The 20,502-nt window shown below is 41.8% G+C and overlaps 2 protein-coding genes and 1 pseudogene across 2 annotated transcripts; 2 read left to right on the top strand and 1 right to left on the bottom strand.

Annotated features, from left to right (window-relative positions):
* Positions 1-810: 810 nt before the first annotated feature.
* LOC115643568 lies at positions 811-1,775 on the top strand (annotated as a pseudogene).
* Positions 1,776-5,096: 3,321 nt separating this feature from the next.
* Positions 5,097-6,050, bottom strand: LOC115643538 (olfactory receptor 6N1-like). The gene has a single exon (XM_030547571.1). It carries the CDS (start codon positions 6,048-6,050, stop codon positions 5,097-5,099), a length of 954 nt encoding a protein of 317 aa, XP_030403431.1.
* Positions 6,051-14,831: 8,781 nt separating this feature from the next.
* LOC115643537 (olfactory receptor 14I1-like) lies at positions 14,832-15,782 on the top strand. Its single transcript, XM_030547570.1, has one exon. It carries the CDS (start codon positions 14,832-14,834, stop codon positions 15,780-15,782), a length of 951 nt encoding a protein of 316 aa, XP_030403430.1.
* Positions 15,783-20,502: the final 4,720 nt, after the last annotated feature.

The raw sequence follows: 20,502 nt of genomic DNA, 5'->3' as shown, positions 1-20,502 counted from the left end.
AGTTCAATTACTTTGCCTGCCAAGAGAAGAGCAGAGAGGGCAGGTAGTGGTAGGAAAGACCATTATCACTAATTGATACAGTTGTTAATAACAGGTGATTTTCAAGGACTTTGAGAGAGGCATAGGTAATCTGAGTCAGCATTTGACCCCAATGTTACTCGGTGTCTTTCACCAGCTATGACAAGATTCTACAATGGATCGTGCTTGAACAGAAATCTGAGCCTGTGCCCTGTTCCATAAAAATGTATGATACTTCCACATGGGTGCAAAGGTTTGTATTAATAGATATGAAGACAATATCAGTGTCAAGAGCACATCACTATAACTCCCTTATAGTGCCCATAACTCACTTTTGATACCCACTCATTAAGAAAAAGAAGTTGCAACAATATATCAAAATCACTGTATAAACATACAGCTAAGAGTTAATTCTTCTTTTACCTGAAAAGGTTAAGAAGCTCACATAACCTAACTGACACCTGACCAGACCAATAAAGGAACAAAATACTTCAAAATCTGGAAGGGGAAAAAGTCTTTTGTCTGTTCCGAGGTCAAGTATCGGAGGGTAGATGTGTTAAAAGTCTATATCCACAAAAACAAGGAGTCCAGTGGAAGCTTAAAGGCTAATTCCTTTTTGTTGTTTTTAATGATCTGAGTCTTCCCCTGTTTATTGACAACTTTATTCTTCCAGTAGAGAGATGCAGTGGTTTGAGGTCACTTACTCCAGGTTTCTTCCAGTGTATCTAAAGCAAAACCTGACTGCATATGCTCCATCAATATTGAATGGGTTTCTGTTTCTAGATACATATTATGGAGAAAGCAGAAGGGAGAAATCAAATGACCATCCTGGAATTCCTCCTCTTAGGATTTGGGACAGTCCTTGACCTGCAGCCCTTCTCTTCCTGCTGTTTTTAATGAGCTATGTTGTGACTGTGGCTGGTAACATCCTCAGCATTGCACTAGTTGCACTCGATCAGTAACTTCACATCCCCATGTACTTCATGGAGATCTGCCGCACCTCAACCCTCCTGCCCAGACTGCTGATGAGTCTCCTGACAGAGGACAGAACCATTTCTGTTAAGGCCTGCATTTTGCAATTACATTGTTTGGCATCCTGTCAACTACAGAACCAATGCTGCTCATGGCAATGTCTTATAATCAGTATTTAGCGATATGCACTCCACTCAGTTATGCTGCTCTGATGAATTTAAGTGTTTGTTTCCAGCTGGTGGTAGGATGCTGGATAAGCAGCTTTCTGGGCTGCACCATAGTAAATAATTTCTTGTTCTAATTAATGTTCTGTGATTCCAAAGAAATTGATCATTTCTTTTGTGATTTTTCACCCATGATAAAGCTGTCCTGTGGAGACATCCAGACTCTGCAACTGGTGACATTTACTATTGCTCCCACAGGGGCACGTGTACCATTTCTACTGACCCTGACAGCCTGCATTTGTATCATCATCACCACCATCCTGAGATGCCCTTCCAACACAGGGAGACAAAAGGCCTTTTCCACTGCTCTTCTCACCTCATTGTGCTTACAGTTTTCTTTTGGACCACGATAACTATCTTTGTGTTTCCAACAGCTAACACTCCTAAGGTCTTACACAAAATATTTTTTCTCTTCTACGCATCCCTTACTCCCATGATGAATCCTGCCATCTACAGATTGAGAAACAAGGAGGTCAATGAATCCCTGACAAGACCTATTCTTATACTAGCAGAAGCAGGCATAGAAGCTTAAAGGATATGTTTCCACAGATAGTAAAATAGAGATGAATTGATATAAGTTCTGTAAGATATGGCCCATCTGAGTACATGAGCACACATTTACCCTTCATTGACCATACATGATCTTTTTTTCTTTCTTTCTTTGCTACTCTTTGAGAATTCATCTTTCACACATTTGACAGACATTTATTTAAATAACATTTAATACTGTAAGAGACATTATTTATGAAAAGTGGTATTTTTTCCAGACACATTTCAGCACTCTGGTTCATTCATCTGTACATGAACACTAGTGCTCAAATTCTGCAAGAAGCTTAACTTCTTTTGAGTGGTTCTGGGTCTTGTCCACTCCCACTGATGCCAATGAAGTTCTGTCTCCACTGATTAGACTCCTCTGTTGTCAATTACACTTCTGAAAAGTAGGAGAAAAATGTTGCCTCCATAGTTAATGGAGAACTTTCATTGAGCAGTATTCTATGCAGATCTTTAACGAGGTAGACAAAAAATGAAAGTTTGCGGAGGGTTGGGAGTCTCAGTGTCCTACTATGTGAAATTTTCTGCTTGTCCATGCACTTTTGCAGGGTCAAAGCAATTTTAAAATATCTATTTCTGTATTGCTACTGATATCAATATAGATATTGATACAGATATATAAAATGCATGATATATGTCCAAAATTTTCAAAGCCCGTGAGATCCGATTTCCCTCCTCCACCCAAATAAATGAATGAATTAAAATGAATAGGAAATGAGCACCCAAAAACACTAGGCAACTTTGCAACTCTCAGCCTAGAGAGAGTCACATGGGCCTCCCTTGCCCCAGACAGAAATACACTTATATGCATAAACATATTTACCACCAAAATTCGACAAAAATGAATTAAAAAATAAAATCTCATTGAGCCTCCCTGGTATTTTTGGTCTTCCTTCAAATTTTTGGTCCCTGTTCTTTGTAAAATAAATAAATAAATAAATAAATAAATAAATAAAATCATAACTCCCCGCTCTCCTTTTAACTGGTTAAGTGTCCCCTTACCTCCCATGACCTGACCTCCCACTCTATCTTCCTGCTTTCTCCTAGTGCAGTGCCATATGGGGTGTACAAACACAGCTAAACTGGAACTAAAATTCTGATTCTTCTACTTTTCTCCTGCCCTAAGATATCCTGCCAGCAGAACTAGGAATTCTGTGGAGGTCCTGGCTATGTACCTCCAGTAGCAGTTCAGATGCTGCAGCTCTCCAAACCATTTTATCTGATCCCTCATGCTGACCTCCTCCTGCCCTATCTCTGCTCGGCATTGTCATTTACAGCTGGGCAAACTTTTTTTTTTGATGAATACTTAATTTGGTCAGCTCAAAGGGATTCATGAATTTAAGTCAAGTTAGCTCAATATTTTTTCCAGTCAATATTTGGACTTAGATTATGGGCAGCAATCTGCCCCATTTATAACATTTAACCCAATGGCGAAGGCACACTCTGGGTGGGGGAGACGTTAAAGACCCATAATCAATTTCCCTCCTGCCTGATGGGGGAAAAGTCTTTAGTTTCCCACACTAACATTAGAAACAAGTTCATGGGCCTATGAAATACTCTCTGCACAAGCTCTCTCGCTCTCTATCCTGTTGAAGTGGTTCCATTTGGCATAAATAATGAATAGCCAATAAAATATGGATTTTAAATTATGTCTCCTACAGTCAAAGAGTTCATCTTAACTATCATCCTTGGACTTGCTTTCTGGACAAATGACTATTCATTCTTATCATGAAAGAAAATAAGTCACTGGGCGAGGAAAAGCCAGTGAGAATGACTTTACAGCTAGTGATCAGGCTTATTTGAAAAATCAGTGGTTCACTGAGCTCTAATTATCATCTTCTGCAACAGAACAGCAGACAGGGCAGAAATACATGCTTAATGTGTTTTCCAGCAAGGGATGGCTGTCTTGTGGTTAAGACATAGGTCTGAGAATCACAACTCTTCATTTCTCTTCTTAGATCAGCCACCTACTGCTTGTAGTCCAGAAACTTTGTCACAAATTAATTCATCCTTATGTAGAATGTGAGGTATGGAAAACTGTGTTTAAAATACAAGCATTTTTTTTATTATTATTTGTTTGTTTGTTTTGTCTTTCCTGCTGCCTGATTGTGTACTTCCAGTTACAAATGCGGTGTGTGGTTGACTGGTCAGTTCGTAACTCTGGTGTTTGTAACTCTGAGGTTCTACTGTAATAACCTAATTACCAGAATACATAAATTACAACGCAGCTCTTTCTAAGAAAATACATTTATTCTTAAGGGGAAAGCCTTAAAAAGAGAACATAGAGCAATACAAGACCCTACATACATGCTAAAATGCTTAACAATAGATCATCCTGGCCCCACCAACTCCCACCTTGGGCTTTGGTAGGTGTCAGTCCTTCAGAAACCACAACTGGGTTTTTCCCATGATTATCAGTCCACCATTGTCTCATATTCAGAACCAGAGCAAGCATGTATAGTTCAGTTTCTATTTTATACAGCACTGGTTTTTGATGTCCAGTCTCTGGGACCAGATAATCATTGGACAAAGGTTTCCAAAGGCAGTTGTTTTGCATAACCAGAGATGCGGAATTTCCATCAATCACTTCCTCAGCCTGAATTTCACAGACTGCTCTGAAACTCCATACACAAAAAGAGAATACAAGTCCAAGATGAACCTATTTGAACCTTTTTGGCAAAACATTTTCTGATGAAAAATATGTTATTCCACAAAAAATATTTTTTTTCAGCCAGAGTTTCATTATTTTCAGTTTTGCAACAACCACCAAAACCAAGAAACCAAACGAAAAATCAAAAAGACAAATTGTTATTGATTTTTTTTAATTTTGCTTTCCTATACAAACTACTTTTTAAAAAAGAAATGCAGTTTTTCGTTTTGGGAAAGCAAAAAAATTTCACTGAAAATATTTTTTTTCCCTGAAAAATGTTTCATTTTTAAAAACAACTGACATATACTTGTTTTCTATTGAAAAAAACCAGCAAAAGGAATCAGTGACATTCAGAAAAAAAGTCCAAGTGTTACATGAAGTATTACTTGAATGTTCTTACCCCCTTGAATTGTAAACTAGTTAAGAAACATCATCTAGAGCTGATATCCTCACTAGGGCTGGCCAGGATTTTTTGCTATATGAAAAATCTTGAAATTATAAAACTTTTTTAAAATTAAAACAATTAAAATCTCAGGGGAAAAGGTATGTTTTTAAACAAGGTTTCATTCTTACTTTCACCCACTAGCTAAATATGACCACCCTGATTGCATCTCTGACTCAGTAAATCAGTTCGGATTACCTCAGTTTCATGTTAACCTCATAACATTAAATCTAATTTGTTACATTCTTGTGAAAGCTAAACATTTCCTGGCAGCTTTTCTCAGGGCCTCCTTCACCTCTTTGTTTCTCAGGCTGTAGATGAGGGGGTTCACCAGTGGAGTCAGAACTGTGTACAAGACAGAGAACACTTTGTTCAGATCTCGCAGGGCGTCAGTTTTTGGCAGCATGTAGACAATCATTATGGCCCCATAGAAAACTGTAACTACGATGAGGTGAGAGGAACAGGTGGAAAAGGCCTTTTGCTTTCCGTTGGTAGAAGGAATTCTCAGGATGGTAGATATAATATAAACGTAGGTTGCCAGGGTTAGTAGAAATGGGGGCAGGGTAGTTATAAATGTCAGCATGGACGTGACAAGTTCCATCACATGAGTGTCGCTGCAGGATAGTTTTATTATTGGGGTGAAATCACAAAAGAAATGGTCAATTATACTGGGGCCACAAAATGTTAATTGTGACATTAAAAATATGATGATGATGCTAACTAAGAATCCAGCCAGCCAAGATCCAGCTGCTAGTTGGCTACAAATTGCATTATTCATGATGGCTGCATAATTAAGTGGTTTACATATGGCTAAGTAACGATCATACGACATTGCAGATAAGAGATAACACTCAACAGTCACTAGGAAACCGAAGAAATAAAACTGTGCAATACAGCCACTGAAAGAAATGGTTCTGTCCCCAGTCAGGAAACTGGCCAGCATCCTGGGAAGGATGGTGGAGGTGTAGCAGGTCTCCAAGCAGGACAGGTTTCCCAAGAAGAGGTACATGGGGGTGTGAAGGTGCTGATCAGCCACAATCAGCACCACAATGAGGATGTTCCCAGCAACAGTCACAATATAGATGACTAGAAACAGCAGGAAGAGAAAGATCTGCAGGTCAACGAGCTCCTCAAATCCCAAGAGGATGAACTCCGTGATAGATGTTTGATTTCCCTGTTCTATGTCTGCCATGGATTCTGTCTCAGGCAAAAACAAAAAAAGAATATATTACATCATTATAATCTGAAGGAGATTAACTCTATTGCTATATCATCAATTAACTCATTAAATGTGCTAAACCTGCTTCACTCAATTTTTGTATTGTGTCATTAACTTAGTTGAGGAGACAAAGTTCCCTAATTGGAAAATTGTTCTGAGTTCAACAAGAGGAAATTCAATAAAGATAAGTGCAAAAAAAATGCAGAACTACGAAATGAGGCATAAATGGTTAGTTATCACTGGTACTCCTGAAATGGATCTTGGAGTTACAGTGGATCACAAATTGAATATGACTCAACAATGTAAAAAAGGCTAGTATCATTTTGGTTTGTATTAACAGGAGTCTTTTATCTATGACACAGGAAGTAATTGTCATGCTCTACTCAGCACTGATGATGCCTCAGCAGGAGCATTGTCTCCAGCGCTGAGCACCACACTTTAGGAAAGTTGCAGACAAATTGGAGAGAATCTAGAGGACAGTAAAAAATGATAAAAGGTTTAGAAAACCTGACCTAGGAGGAAAGGTTAAAATAGCTGCACATGCTTGGTCTTGAGAAAAGCAGACTGAGGGGAACCAGCTAACAGTGTTCAAATATATTAAGGGCTGTTATAAAATAAGGTAAACAACTGTTCTGCATGGCCACTGAGGGTAAAACAAGGAGCAATGGTCTTACTCTGCAGCAAGGAGATTTAGGTTAGATATCGGAAAACTTTCTAACTGAAAGGGTAGTTTAGCCTCGGAACAGGATTCAAAGACAGGCTGTGGAATCCCTACCATTGGAGTTTTTTTAACAACAGGTTGGGCAAACACCTGTCAAGAATAACCTAGGAGGTCCTGCCTCAGCACAGGCAGCTGGATTTCATGCCTCTTTTCACCCTATAGTTCTATGATTCTATGAATAACAGTATTTGAATCAGGTTTGGAATTAGAAAGTCAGTGGAATTTGTGCCCTAAAATAACTTTAGGTACTTTTGAAAATCTCACCCTTACCACATCTCTTAACCACCAGGTTTGTCTCATTGTTTCTTTGTACTTCCCTCTCAGTGTTGACTTGCAATCTATCAATCTTACACTAAAGCCGCCACCCTGAAAACACTTACACACAGACATACTTTTACTACTGGGAACAGTCCCATAGACCAAGGACCAGCTTTTTGCTCTGTGTTTCTTACAGCTAATGTAAGATAAATTCAGCTAATAAAGTATAAAAATATCTACGTCACTTAGGTGCTTTTGAAAATTGTATCCCAATTTCTAATCAGAGGACAAACATGGGGACTTGTCTTTTCAGATAGAAGGGTGCAGAATATAAATTCATAGTAAACAGATTGAAAACCGAGAGGGTACAGGAATAAAGAAGTAACTGAATGAGAAAGAAGAAGAAACTGAGAGGTCATCTACACACAATATTTGTACCACACTGGTATTATTAAAACTGTACAACCCCCCCCACGCACACACCTCCCCGCCGCTGCAGTGCAGCTGCTATGATACCAGTATGAAGGTGCTAAGTTATTACCAATCAGGGGCAATAAGCTATATCATCAGTATTAGACACCTTTATATCCATATATCAGTGTCCACACTAGGAGTGGTAGTGTTACGGCTATTTAAGTAGAAAATTACACCCCTAGCAGAAATACAGAAATCCATGCAAAGTATTGTGACTAACAGAAATAACGGAAAGGTGTATTCTTTGTTCTTTTGTTACATGTGTTTTTCTGTACAGCCTCTAACATTGACCTCTACTCAGTGTCATACTATCAGTAAAGCAAACACATTCTTTCTAGCAGCCCAGAATAGGTATTTTTCCTTCTCTAAATCAGTATTTCATTTAAACTGGAAAGAGTGAATGAAGTTGTTTACCTATCAGACAGTAGCCAACTGGAATATTTCACATAACTTCTTCATTCAGAATATCAGGCGCCAGGTTTTGTTTTCCTTTCCCTTCTACTTTATAAATGCAAATGGACTCAGCAAGGAGACCTGCAGAGTCCCCACTGAACAATCCACCTCTGCCATCCATCTTTGTTCACTTTTCTTGTATTCTTTCACTGAAATTAGCATGTCATTCTCCTCCTCCTTCCCACGAGAAGGTTCAAATGTCCCTCCGCATTTCTGATGACGGGACTTTGAAATTACCTGAAAAAGTAAAGGTAATAATATATCTATACTTTAGTTTAGACATGAAAAAGTAATGAGTAAAAGTTCCAAACTCAATGGGTATGCACTGGAATGAGGGGAAATTTCTGACTGGGGTGTCAATTAAATGAAATTAACTCATGCAATTAACTCAAAAAATTAAACACAATTAAACAATTATTCATAATTAATCACAGTTTTAATGGCACTGTTAAACAATAATAACAATTGAAATGCAAAAGTCACATTGTTTTATTTTTAAGTGCAGTTGTATAACCAAAAAAAATCTACATTGGGAAGTTGCACTTTCACAATAAAGAGTTGGTACTACAGTACTTGTCTGAGGTGAACTGAAAAATAATATTTCTTTTGTTTATCTTTTTTACTGTGAAATATTTGTAATAACAATAATATAAAGTGAGCACTGTACTCTTTGTGTTCTGTGTTGTAATTGAAATCAAAATATTTGAAAATGTAGAAAAACATCCACAAATATTTATAAGACATTTCAGTTGGTGTTGTATTATTCCAAAGTCCAGTGAGGTCATTGAGTTTCTACCAGTTGATTTCAACACAGGGCTGGCAAAACGTGGGCTTTGGACAGAAAATGGGAGGGGTTGAGTGGTTTTGAAATATGAGTAGGGTAGGACAGGAGCAGCCACAAGGGAAATGGGGGGGCCCACAGAGTCCCAATTTGGACTCATGGTCTCTGTGTTTTGAAGGTAGAAATGGGAGGGCACAAAAAGACCCTGGAATAGGTCAGGGGAGATGAAGAGGCATACAGAATTCACATAGCTGAAGTTAAAATATCTTAGTTCAACTTACCTGGCTGTCCTCATGGTGGTGAGTCGACTATCACAGCTCCCCCGTTGATGCTGCTTACTCCTCCTGCTGAGGTGAAGTATGGGCATTGATTTGTGGATCTATTTATTGTGTCTAGACAAGACGTGATAAATTGATCCCTGATAGATCAGTTACTACCCGGCGAGTAGTATAGACGTACCCAAAGGTTCCACCAGTGTCCAAGGTCCCTGCAATGGCATGGTATTGATTAATTGAGGTATACTCAGTTGATCCCATCAGGTGGCCCATGTCTCATGCTGCAGAGGAAGGTGAAAACCCTGAAAATCCCTGCCCAATAGGAGCTGAGGGAGAATTACTTCTCCGTCCCATATCTGGTGATTCGTTAAGTCCTGAGGATGGGAGCAAGACCCACCAACCAGCCATCTAAACTGACTAGTTTCTGAACCAGCTCAAAGTTCTGTCCCACCCTGTTCCATGTTGCATCTCCAGCTCTGTTCAATTCCTGAAGCTTCAGAGGAAGGCAAACCCGCTTTCCCTTCCCCACCGCCAACATCTGGCCAATTGCATACTGTTGAAAAAAATCATCATAGTGTCTGAGCACCTTACAGTGTTTAATGTAACCTCTGCACAACACTCTTGTGAGGTAGGAAGTTAAAAGGCAGCTTGAGGATCACAACACTACTTCAGCTATTCCTGGTTCTCTCCCCAAAATAGGAAATGCACCAACTGGAAATTACCTATTCTCCCTCCTAGTCATATTCAGTGTGATTCTTCTATTGGAGTTGAGAATTATGATGGGATGGAAATATGACCTCTAACTAACTGACATTGCAAATTAAGCAGGTTCTTTCTCCCCACTTACAGCTATGGTTGAAGAGTCTGGCTCTTTAGCTTTCCTGCCTGTCACTCGTGTACCCCTTAGATCTATCCTAAACCCATGTTGTAGTATCTAGGCCTTGTGCTGCTCCAAAGCTCAGGGGAGAATTTTACTCATTGAGAGTCACTATGTCACACCTCAATGGCCCCATCCCTCAGGAAGCCCCCAGGAAGGCAGATCAGCATTGTATGTGAGTAACACTGTTGTAAGCATCGCAAAGCATTTTGGAGCAGGTCAAAGGTGTGTAAGTGAAGAGTGGAAATTTCCTTTGCAGAGTACAAAAGGTGGGGAGAGGGTGGAAGGGGGAGAAAGAAGAAGAGCAGAGAATGGGTTAACTCAACATGGCAGCTAGCAAGCTCAGTCCAAAGATAAGAAGCTGACTCCATCCCAAGGCCAGCTGCTACCTGCCAAGACAGAAGGGGGGAAGTCCAACCCTGCCCTCTAACAAGCTGTGAAAAGAAAATAAGATTCAACATTGCTGAAATAACAGCAAGAACAGTGAGAGAAAATGAAATGGCAACAAGGCCAATAGAATGGAAAACAAAGTGTACAAAACTGAGATTTTTGGGAAACTGAGGCAGCCACAGAAAGCCAATTTGGACTGGCACAAAAAGCACCAGGAGCAGAGGTTCCCTAAGTGGAACACCCACCAAGGAGCACAGAACTTAAAACCCTCCTAAGAGCTGAAGCAACTGAAGGAACACAGCGGGTTAAGGAGTTTGGAGCGCAGGTGGTATTCTCTTCGATTCTTCCTGTTGAGGGTAGGGGTCCTGGCAGAAACAGATGCATCGTGGAGGTGAATGCCTGGCTGCGAAGATGGTGTCGCCAGGAGGGCTTTGGCTTCCTCGACCACGGGATGCTATTTGAGGAAGGACTGCTAGGAACAGATGGCGTTCACCTTTCGAAGCGGGGAAAGGCCTTATTTGCGCACAGACTGGCTAACCTAGTAAGGAGGGCTTTAAACTAGGTTCGACAGGGACAGGGAGATGGGTTGGAAACAGGAGGGAGCACGGGCTATAATGGCAGAGAGGAAGGAGGGTCAGGGCAAAGCTGGGAGGCAAGATCAAACCAGTATCTTAGATGCCTTTATACAAATGCAAGAAGTATGGGTAATAAGCAGGAAGAACTGGAAGTGCTAATAAATAAATACAACTATGACATTATTGGCATTACTGAAACTTGGTGGGATAATACACACGACTGGAATGTTGGTGTGGATGGGTATAGTTTGCTCAGGAAGGATAGACAGGGGAAAAAGGGAGGAGATGTTGCCTTATATATTAAAAATGTACACACTTGGACTGAGGTGGAGATGGACATAGGAGACGGAAGGGTGGAGAGTCTCTGGGTTAGGCTAAAAGGGGTAAAAAACACAGGTGATGTCGTGCTGGGAGTCTACTACAGGCCACCTAATCAGGCGGAAGAGGTGGATGAGGCTTTTTTCAAACAACTAACAAAATCATCCAAAGCCCAAGATTTGGTGGTGATGGGGGACTTCAACTATCCAGATATAGGTTGGGAAAATAACACCGCGGGGCACAGACTATCCAATAAGTTCCTGGACTGCATTGCAGACAACTTTTTGTTTCAGAAAGTTGAAAAAGCTACTAGGGGGGAAGCTGTTCTAGACTTGATTTTAACCAATAGGGAGGAACTTGTTGAGAATTTAAAAGTAGAAGGAAGCTTGGGTGAAAGTGATCATGAAATCATAGAATTTGCAATTCTAAGGAAGGGTATAAAGGAGTACAGCAGAATAGAGACAATGGATTTCAGGAAGGCGGATTTTGGTAAGCTCAGAGAGCTGATAGGCAAGGTCCCATGGGAATTAAGACTGAGGGGAAAAACAACTGAGGAAAGTTGGCAGTTTTTCAAAGGGACGCTATTAAGGGCCCAAAAGCAAGTTATTCCGATGGTTAGGAAAGATAGAAAATGTGGCAAAAGACCACCTTGGCTTACCCTTGAGATCTTGCGTGACCTACAAAATAAAAAGGCGTCATATAAAAAATGGAAACTAGGTCAGATCACGAAGGATGAATATAGGCAAATAACACAGGAATGCAGAGGCAAGATTAGAAAGGCAAAGGCACAAAATGAGCTCAAACTAGCTATGGGAATAAAGGGAAACAAGAAGACTTTTTATCAATACATTAGAAGCAAGAGGAAGACTAAGGACAGGGTAGGCCCACTGCTCAATGAGGAGGGGGAAACAGTAACGGGAGACTTGGAAATGGCAGAGATGCTTAATGACTTCTTTGTTTCGGTCTTCACTGAGAAGTCTGAAGGAATGTCTAGTATAGTGAATGCTTACGGGAAGAGGGTAGGTTTAGAAGAGAAAATAAGGAAAGAGCAAGTAAAAAATCACTTAGAAAAGTTAGATGCCTGCAAGTCACCAGGGCCTGATGAAATGCATCCTAGAATACTCAAGGAGTTAATGGAAGAGGTATCTGAGCCTCTAGCTATTATCTTTGGGAAATCATGGGAGATGGGAGAGATTCCAGAAGACTGGAAGGGGGCAAATATAGTGCCCATCTATAAAAAGGGAAATAAAAACAACCCAGGAAACTACAGACTAGTTAGTTTAACTTCTGTGCCAGGGAAGATAATGGAGCAGGTAATCAAAGAAATCATCTGCAAACACTTGGAAGGTGGTAAGGTGATACGGAATAGCCAGCATGGATTTGTAAAGAACAAATCGTGTCAAACTAATCTCATAGCGTTCTTTGATAGGATAACAAGCCTTGTGGATAAGGGAGAAGCAGTGGATGTGATATACCTAGTATTTAGTAAGGCATTTGATACAGTCTCTCATGATATTCTTATAGATAAGCCAGGAAAGTACAATTTAGATGGGGCTACTATAAGGTGGGTGCATAACTGGCTGGATAACCGTACTCAGAGAGTAGTTGTTAATGGCTCCCAATCCTGCTGGAAAGGTATAACAAGTGGGGTTCCGCAGGGTTCTGTTTTGGGACCGGTTCTGTTCAATATCTTCATCAACTATTTAGATGTTGGCATAGAAAGTACGCTTATTAAGTTTGCGGACGATACCAAACTGGGAGGGATTGCAACTGCTTTGGAGGACAGGGTCAAAATTCAAAATGATCTGGACAAGTTGGAGAAATGGTCTGAGGTAAACAGGATGAAGTTCAATAAAGATAAATGCAAAATGCTCCACTTAGAAAGGAACAATCAGTTTCACACATACAGAATGGGAAGAGACTGTCTAGAAAGGAATACGGCAGAAAGAGATCAAGGGGTCATAGTGGACCGCAAGCTTAATATGAGTCAACAGTGTGATACTGTTGCAAAAAAAGCAAACATGATTCTGGGATGCATTAACAGGTGTGTTGTAAACAAGACACGAGAAGTCATTCTTCCACTTTACTCTGTGCTGGTTAGGCCTCAACTGGAGTATTGTGTCCAGTTCTGGGCACCGCATTTCAAGAAAGATGTGGAAAAATTGGAGAGGGTCCAGAGAAGAGCAACAAGAATGATTAAAGGTCTTGAGAACATGACCTATGAAGGAAGGCTGAAGGAATTGGGTTTGTTTAGTTTGGAAAAGAGAAGACTGAGAGGGGACATGATAGCAGTTTTCAGGTATCTAAAATGGTGTCATCAGGAGGAGGGAGAAAACTTGTTCACCTTAGCCTCCAATGATAGAACAAGAAGCAATGGGCTTAAACTGCAGCAAGGGAAATTTAGGTTGGACATTAGGAAAAAGTTCCTAACTGTCAGGGTAGTTAAACACTGGAATAGATTGCCTAGGGAAGTTGTGGAATCTCCATCTCTGGAGATATTTAAGAGTAGGTTAGATAAATGTCTATCAGGTATGGTCTAGACAGTATTTGGTCCTGCCATGAGGGCAGGGGACTGGACTTGATGACCTCTCGAGGTCCCTTCCAGTCCTAGAGTCTATGAAAGTTAGATGGACATGGAGAAGGTCAATAGGACTAGAACCCAGTTCTCTAGCACCATATCCCATGTCCAACACTGCTGCCACCTAAGCACAAATACTGTAACTAGGTGCACAGAACATACATTTAATAAGAAATCCCATCCCCCAAAGAGCTCATCTTCCTAGCAGACAAGGCAGAAAAAGGGAGGAGGAGAAAGAGAGGCACATGGAGAAGAAGTGACTGGTCCAAGGTCACACAGCAGGTCAGTAGCAGAGCCAAGAACAGAACCTAGGTGTCATAACAGCCACTGACCCTCACAGCACAGGCATAAAATTGCAGTGGGAAGCAACACAACACAGCAGTAACTGAAAGATGCTACATCACACAGCTTTGTAAGCGTAGCTGGCATTGGGTGCCATTAAACAACACGTGAATAGGCAGCTGTGACGGGTTGGATCACAGAAACCCCCTTGGGAACTCCCAAATGATGTGCCAAGACTACTTCTGCCCTGCTTTCCACTCCAGCACCCTGTCTTGTTGAGCCAGACATGCCCGTCTGCTCCAACACAGACCCAGGGTCTCAACCAAGTGCTCAAAAGCTGCAGACTTAACTGAAAACAGCTTACAGAAGTGTTCCTGTCTTTAACACTCAGATGCTCAACTCCCAATGGGATCCAACCCCAAAACAAATCTGTTTTACCCTGTATAAAGCTTCTGCAGGGTAAACTCGTAGATTGTTCACTCTCTGTAACACTGATAGAGAGATATGCACAGCTGTTTGCCCTCCCACAGGTTTAAAATATTTGTGCTGATTGAGACTCGTGTGATAACGCACTGGACCAGTGGTCTCATTGTCATCGGTGAGGAACACTCACCTCTCCTGCTCAATAGAAGTGACGAGTGCTCTGCTCCTGTGACAGTCACATCAGGAATTCCTTTGCACAGGGGAATTGGGACCATTCCCTTTGTCACTCTAATCCTGCCCATTGCCCTTCTTCCCTCCACAGGCATCGCACAATGTGCTGAGGAAGAAAATGTCCAATCAAACCACCGTGAACAAGTTCTTTCTCTTGGGATTTTCTGACATTCAGGAGCTGCAGATTTTGCACTTTGTGGTGTTTCTAGTGATTTACTTGGCAGCCCTGATAGGGAATCTTCTCATCGTCACAGCCGTAGCCCTCGACCACCATCTTCACACCCTCATGTACTTCTTCTTGGTGAATCTGTCCATCCTAGACCTTGGCTCCATCTCTGTCACCATCCCCAAATCGATGGCCAATTCCCTCATGAACACCAAGTTGATTTCTTATCCTGGATGTGTCACCCAAGTCTTTTTCTTCCTTTTTTTCATGGGAGCAGATTTTTCCCTTCTCACAGTCATGGCGTATGATCGATACCTCGCCATCTGTCAGCCATTGCAATATGAGAGAGTGATGAACAGGGGAGCTTGTGTCCAAGTGGCAGCCAGTGCCTGGATTAGTGGCATTCTCAATTCTGCACTGCACACTGGAAACATGTTTGTAATATCCTTCTGCAAAGGCAACATGGTTGATCAGTTCTTCTGTGAAATCCCCCAGTTACTCAAGCTTGCCTGCTCTGATGCCTACTTCATTGAAACTAGGCTTCTTGTCTTTAGTACATGCTTATATTTTAGCTACTTTGTTTTAATAATTGTGTCGTATGTTCAAATCTTCAAAACAGTTCTGGGAATCCCCTCTGAGCAGGGAAGGCTTAAAGTCTTCTCTACCTGCCTTCCTCACCTCATTGTGGTCCCCTTGTTTATTTGCACTGGCACATTTGCCTACCTGAAACCCACCTCCAGGTCAGTGTCAGGTCTGGATCTTGTGATAGCTGTTCTCTATTCTGTGATGCCTCCAGTAATGAATCCAATCATCTATAGCATGATAAATAAAGAGATCAAAGCTTCCATGAGGAGAGGATGGAGATTTTTCACTGAGAATAGAAGGTCCATCTCTCGCCTTTGACTGTCATTTCATTGTGTTTCTATATAAATGGAATCAAGAGGTGACATTAGTGTCTCCCTGAGAACATGGGAGAGATAGCTCATTATTGGCCTGCTAAACTGAGGGTTGTGAGCTCAATCCTTTAGGGGGCCATTTAGGGATCTGAGAGGAAAAATAGTTGGGGATTGGTCCTGCTTTGAGTAGGGGGTTGGGCTAGATGACCTCCTGAGGTCCCTTCCCTGCCTGAATTCTATGATTTGCAATCTCTTTGCATGTAAAAGGGTATTTACATTGGCAAAAATGCAGACAAACTCAAGTCAGTGGAGTTACTGTAGATTTACAATGAGTGTCAATCTAGTTATGTATCTATCTTGGATTTTTCTACTGCCACCCATCCCCATGTTGTCTGAGCATCTTCCACATAAAATCAGTAGCCAGATCAAAGTCCCTAATGGACTTCATGAGCTGTCTGGGTCTTCTCCATCTGGAGGTATGAACTCTGCTTGGGGCATGATGGGTGTTGGTTTATTGTTTGTTTGTGTAACTCAGTGGGATATGACTGTGTGAAATCATAAACGGTATTGGTGGAATGATTGGCGTGCTGACAGCACAAGTCTGCTGTTTCTCAATGGCAGTGTATTAGGCTGCATTCCAGACAACTGTCCTGCCTGGGAAAGGCATTTGACACCCCACTGAAGGATCACCACGGAGAGTCATCAAGACTAGAATTTAGAGTTACTGATGTTTATTGTCTCTCAGTGAACACCCTCCTCCTCCTGCCCAGGGAAAAGTGATTGGATGGAGAATGGAACGTCACAGTTTGAATCCATGCCATGGAGACAGAGGCCTGTTAAACAGGGCGGTTCTGCTCCGTGCAGGGAGGGGCCGATCATGGACACACATAAGAAGGACAAGAAGGAGCAACCCAGACCAAAACTCTGATGAATCTCTGGTTACAGATGGGGTGAGAACAGTCCAAGTAAGGGGGCATCTCAGGATAGTATCTAACTCTCCTAAAGTGAGTGTGGTTAAGAAATCCTTTTGCTCAGCCAGTGTTCCTTGTTTTCCTGCCACATTGTCTCTGAAGGGGGTCAGCTGGAAGCTCATAGTGACCCCAGACAAGGCAGAGCTCTGGGGCAGTGTGGGTAAGTTACTGAGGGGCTTGTCGGAACACAAACACCTGTTTTGAGGTCTAGAGCAGATGAACAGGGGCCTCTCCTGGCCAAAGAAAGGGCATCAGACAAGAAGGCTCCACTTGGGAGTTTGTCCTAGAGTCCCAGAGCTTGCGAGAATGACTAAACTCTACTCAGACCCAACTGACTTAGAAGCAAATGGAACTCACTGATTCAGTCCACTCACAATAGACTGGTGACTGCACAGTCAGGTCCTGGGCCAGGTTGTAAGTTAGCCTGTCTAGATTTGTTTTGTTATATTTTATCAGTTGGCAGGGGGTGGGGGGTTGTTGGCCAGGGAGCCATCACTGCAAATTTCCTGGTAGAAAAACTTTTTTTTTTTCAAAATTGAATTTTTTAGGGTGGTTTGGGACCGTGCATTTAAGGACTGAGCTTCTCAGACAGACATTTCTGAGGGGCATTGAGAAGCTGGAACTGGACACAGTGGCACTCACTTTAAGCACTGAAAACCACCATTTTCTCATGGAAAATATTGATTTTGTGAATGGACATTTTGTTAGAAGATAGAACTTAGGTGTATTTTTATCACTTAGATAATTATAGAGGTATAAAAAAAAGAATCAAAATCACAGTCCACCTTTGTATGAGCCTTCTCTCACCAGGATAGGCTGAGGCCTTGTTCTTAGGCTAAGGTCTTTGGCTAAGCACTAGGGGCAGCCATAAGCAGGGAAGTGTATGGTCACATCCTCACATCCCAAACCAGTCACACTGAAATAAGGTGGTATTGGGCTGTTAGGAAGATAATCCTGTCCTGATGGTGCCCATCACCACCAGATAAAGAAACAGAACTTAAGGCAGTTAAAGAAAACTTAGTTTGATAGCATCCTGTCTGGCAAGAAATCACTTATCAGTATTGTTTTATCTTTGTGGCCCGCACTATTCTATTGTTAATCTGTCTGGTTCTCTAATTGTTTCTGTCTGCTGTATAATTAATTTTGCTAGGTGTAAGTTAATCAAGGTAATGGGATATAATTGGTTAGAGAATTATGTTACAATATGTTAGGACTGATTAGTTACATTTCAGTAAAATTATTGGTTAAGGTATAGCTGAGAATTTTACTATATAAATGGTTCAAACTGGAAGTGGAAAGGAAATTGGAATCATGCCTGCTAAGGGGAGGTGGAACAGGAACAGGAACAGGGACACAGGCAAGGCTTTGCGGCATCAGAGCTGGGAAGAGGACATGGGGTAAATACTCTGCGGCATCAGAACTCAGACAGGAACAGTGGGGAACAGGCTCTATCTGCATATAGAGATAAGCCCGACAGGTATGAAGGGCTTCTGAATATGCTTGCTTGGAAACTAACCTCAATAAACTTTGCTTTGTTTTCACTTATGACTTCTGGTTTGCTTATCTTCAATGAGCCTCACCTGCACTTTGATAGGGGCTTTGCCAAGCAGTGGAGATCTCCACCCACAGAGAGTCTCAAATCCACATTCTCAGCATTCTGTCAGTGTTTCAGCATTTTACTGGTAAAGATGTCAGGTGACTCAGGCTCAGTCACTTTATTAACCAAAAATAAATCATCCCAGTAAAGAAACAGTTACTATTTTACCCAGCGTGGGGAAGAGGTTTGCAGCTCACAACTCCACCTTGCTCTGAAATCGTGGGCTTCTTTCTGGTCATATTTATAGTAACCTTGTTTACAATAAAAAGAAGGTTCTACGCATTCCACGGTATTACCTAGGATTTATGCACTAGTTCTTACCAGTTTCTTTTCTTGTTTTGAACAATTTCCCTCAAATCTGCAAATTTAGAGATGTCCTGCACTAGCTGTCGCTTGGTACAGAAGCCACGTTGGTGAAGCATCAACAGAATCATCTGTCTTATTCTGTATTTTTGGCATGTCTCTGAACCTAACCCTGATATCACAACACTCCACATCATCCTTTGGTTGCACAATTTCACAAAGTACAAAGCCTCCTAGGAAAAGCTTAACATGAACAAAGTTCTTAGTTACACAAAAACATATTTGATATTACCTATACTATGGATATTGTGTATTAGTTCTGTCTCACACACAAATATCTCAGACCTGACACACCTCTACGTCTCCACCTATCAGTGCAAACTACTCATCACCATGCAATGTAACCACCCTATGATGTTACCACCATGTGCAAGTTTCTGAATTTTATGACCTCCCCTGACTATTTGAAAATATAGACACTATGGCCCAGATTGTTCATGTCCTTAGTCAAATCTGAGAGTGGAGATTTCACAAGGGATCCTTATGGAGTTTCCTCTGAATTATCCTACTGAGGGCAGGGGAATTGTCCTACACACAGAGAAACCATAGCAAATGAGACCCTAGCGCCCTCTACCAGCACTGTCCCCAGCATCTCATGACTCCATCAGAGCTGTGCTGATGTGGGTGGCAATTGGAGCCAATAGAGTTACTCTGGATTGACACCACTGTCAGTGAAATGTGAATCCACCCGAAGATGTACCTCAGCTCTAAAGGTGTCCCACTGCAGCAAATGGGAAAGGTTTAATGTCTGAAGAGAGAATTCGTACAAGCCAAATGCAGGTGAGACAATGCAAATCAGGGATCCCAGTTCCCCGCTCAGCCCTGTTCAGAAAGTGGGGCAGAGCTGGGGTAGCTGGCAGGAGAATGTCACTCACTGTTTATGTTTTCACATTTTGTATTTGGCAGCTGTCCTTGGATCTGAGCTTTTTCCATCAGTGTCCCTGATTCTGAGCCCTGCAGTGCTCCAGGCAACCTACCCAAAATGCCCTTAGGAACAAATATGTCAATAAATTCCCTTGGGAAACCTTCAATTCTTCAGCACCACAGAAGCTTGCTACTGGCGGTGGGAGAGAGGGTCTCCCTATATAAGCAGCTGGATCAGGTCAAAAACTATTTGCATATCCAATAATGTACTATATACAGCAGCTTTGGCGGGATGGAAAAAGCTTGTTTTAATCTAGCTGTGTGTAAGTATGTGGACTCACCCCTGGGTCACCTCCTGCTGGTCTCTCAGGGAATTAGCTTGATTTCCAGCCTGGAGAGCCCTCTGCAGGCCAGTGATTTGCCTTACCGCTGGCCCCATGTCCTTCTCAGGACCCCGGTGCCCTTGTCTTGGGTGCTTCCCCCCTGGCAGTACCCCTCACAGCCTCAGGGTCTCCCCCTCCCAGGGAAACCCCCACCCCATCTCCACTTCACCTCAGCGAAAATCACACTGGGTAAAAAAGCAACTAGAGCTTCCCCTGAGATAGTGCTTGGTGTGTGCTACAGACCGCCTGGATCTGATTGGGATATGGATAGAGACCTCTTTAATGTCTTTAATGAAGTAAACACAAAGGGGAAATGTGTGATTATGGGGGACTTCAACTTCCTGGATATAGACTGGAGGACAATTGCTTGCAAGAATAATAGGGGTCAGATTTTTCTGAATGTGATAGCGGATGGATTTCTTCATCAAGTAGTTGAAGTACCTACGAGAGGAGATGCCATTTTAGATTTGGTGTTGGTGAGCAGTGAGGATCTCGTAGAAGAAATGGTGGTAGGGGACAACCTTGGTTCGAGTGATCGTGAGCTGATTC

The sequence above is a fragment of the Gopherus evgoodei genome, unplaced genomic scaffold (assembly GCF_007399415.2).
Source record: "Gopherus evgoodei ecotype Sinaloan lineage unplaced genomic scaffold, rGopEvg1_v1.p scaffold_62_arrow_ctg1, whole genome shotgun sequence".
Classification (NCBI taxonomy): domain Eukaryota; kingdom Metazoa; phylum Chordata; order Testudines; family Testudinidae; genus Gopherus; species Gopherus evgoodei.
This window is presented reverse-complemented; position numbering and strand designations above follow the sequence as displayed.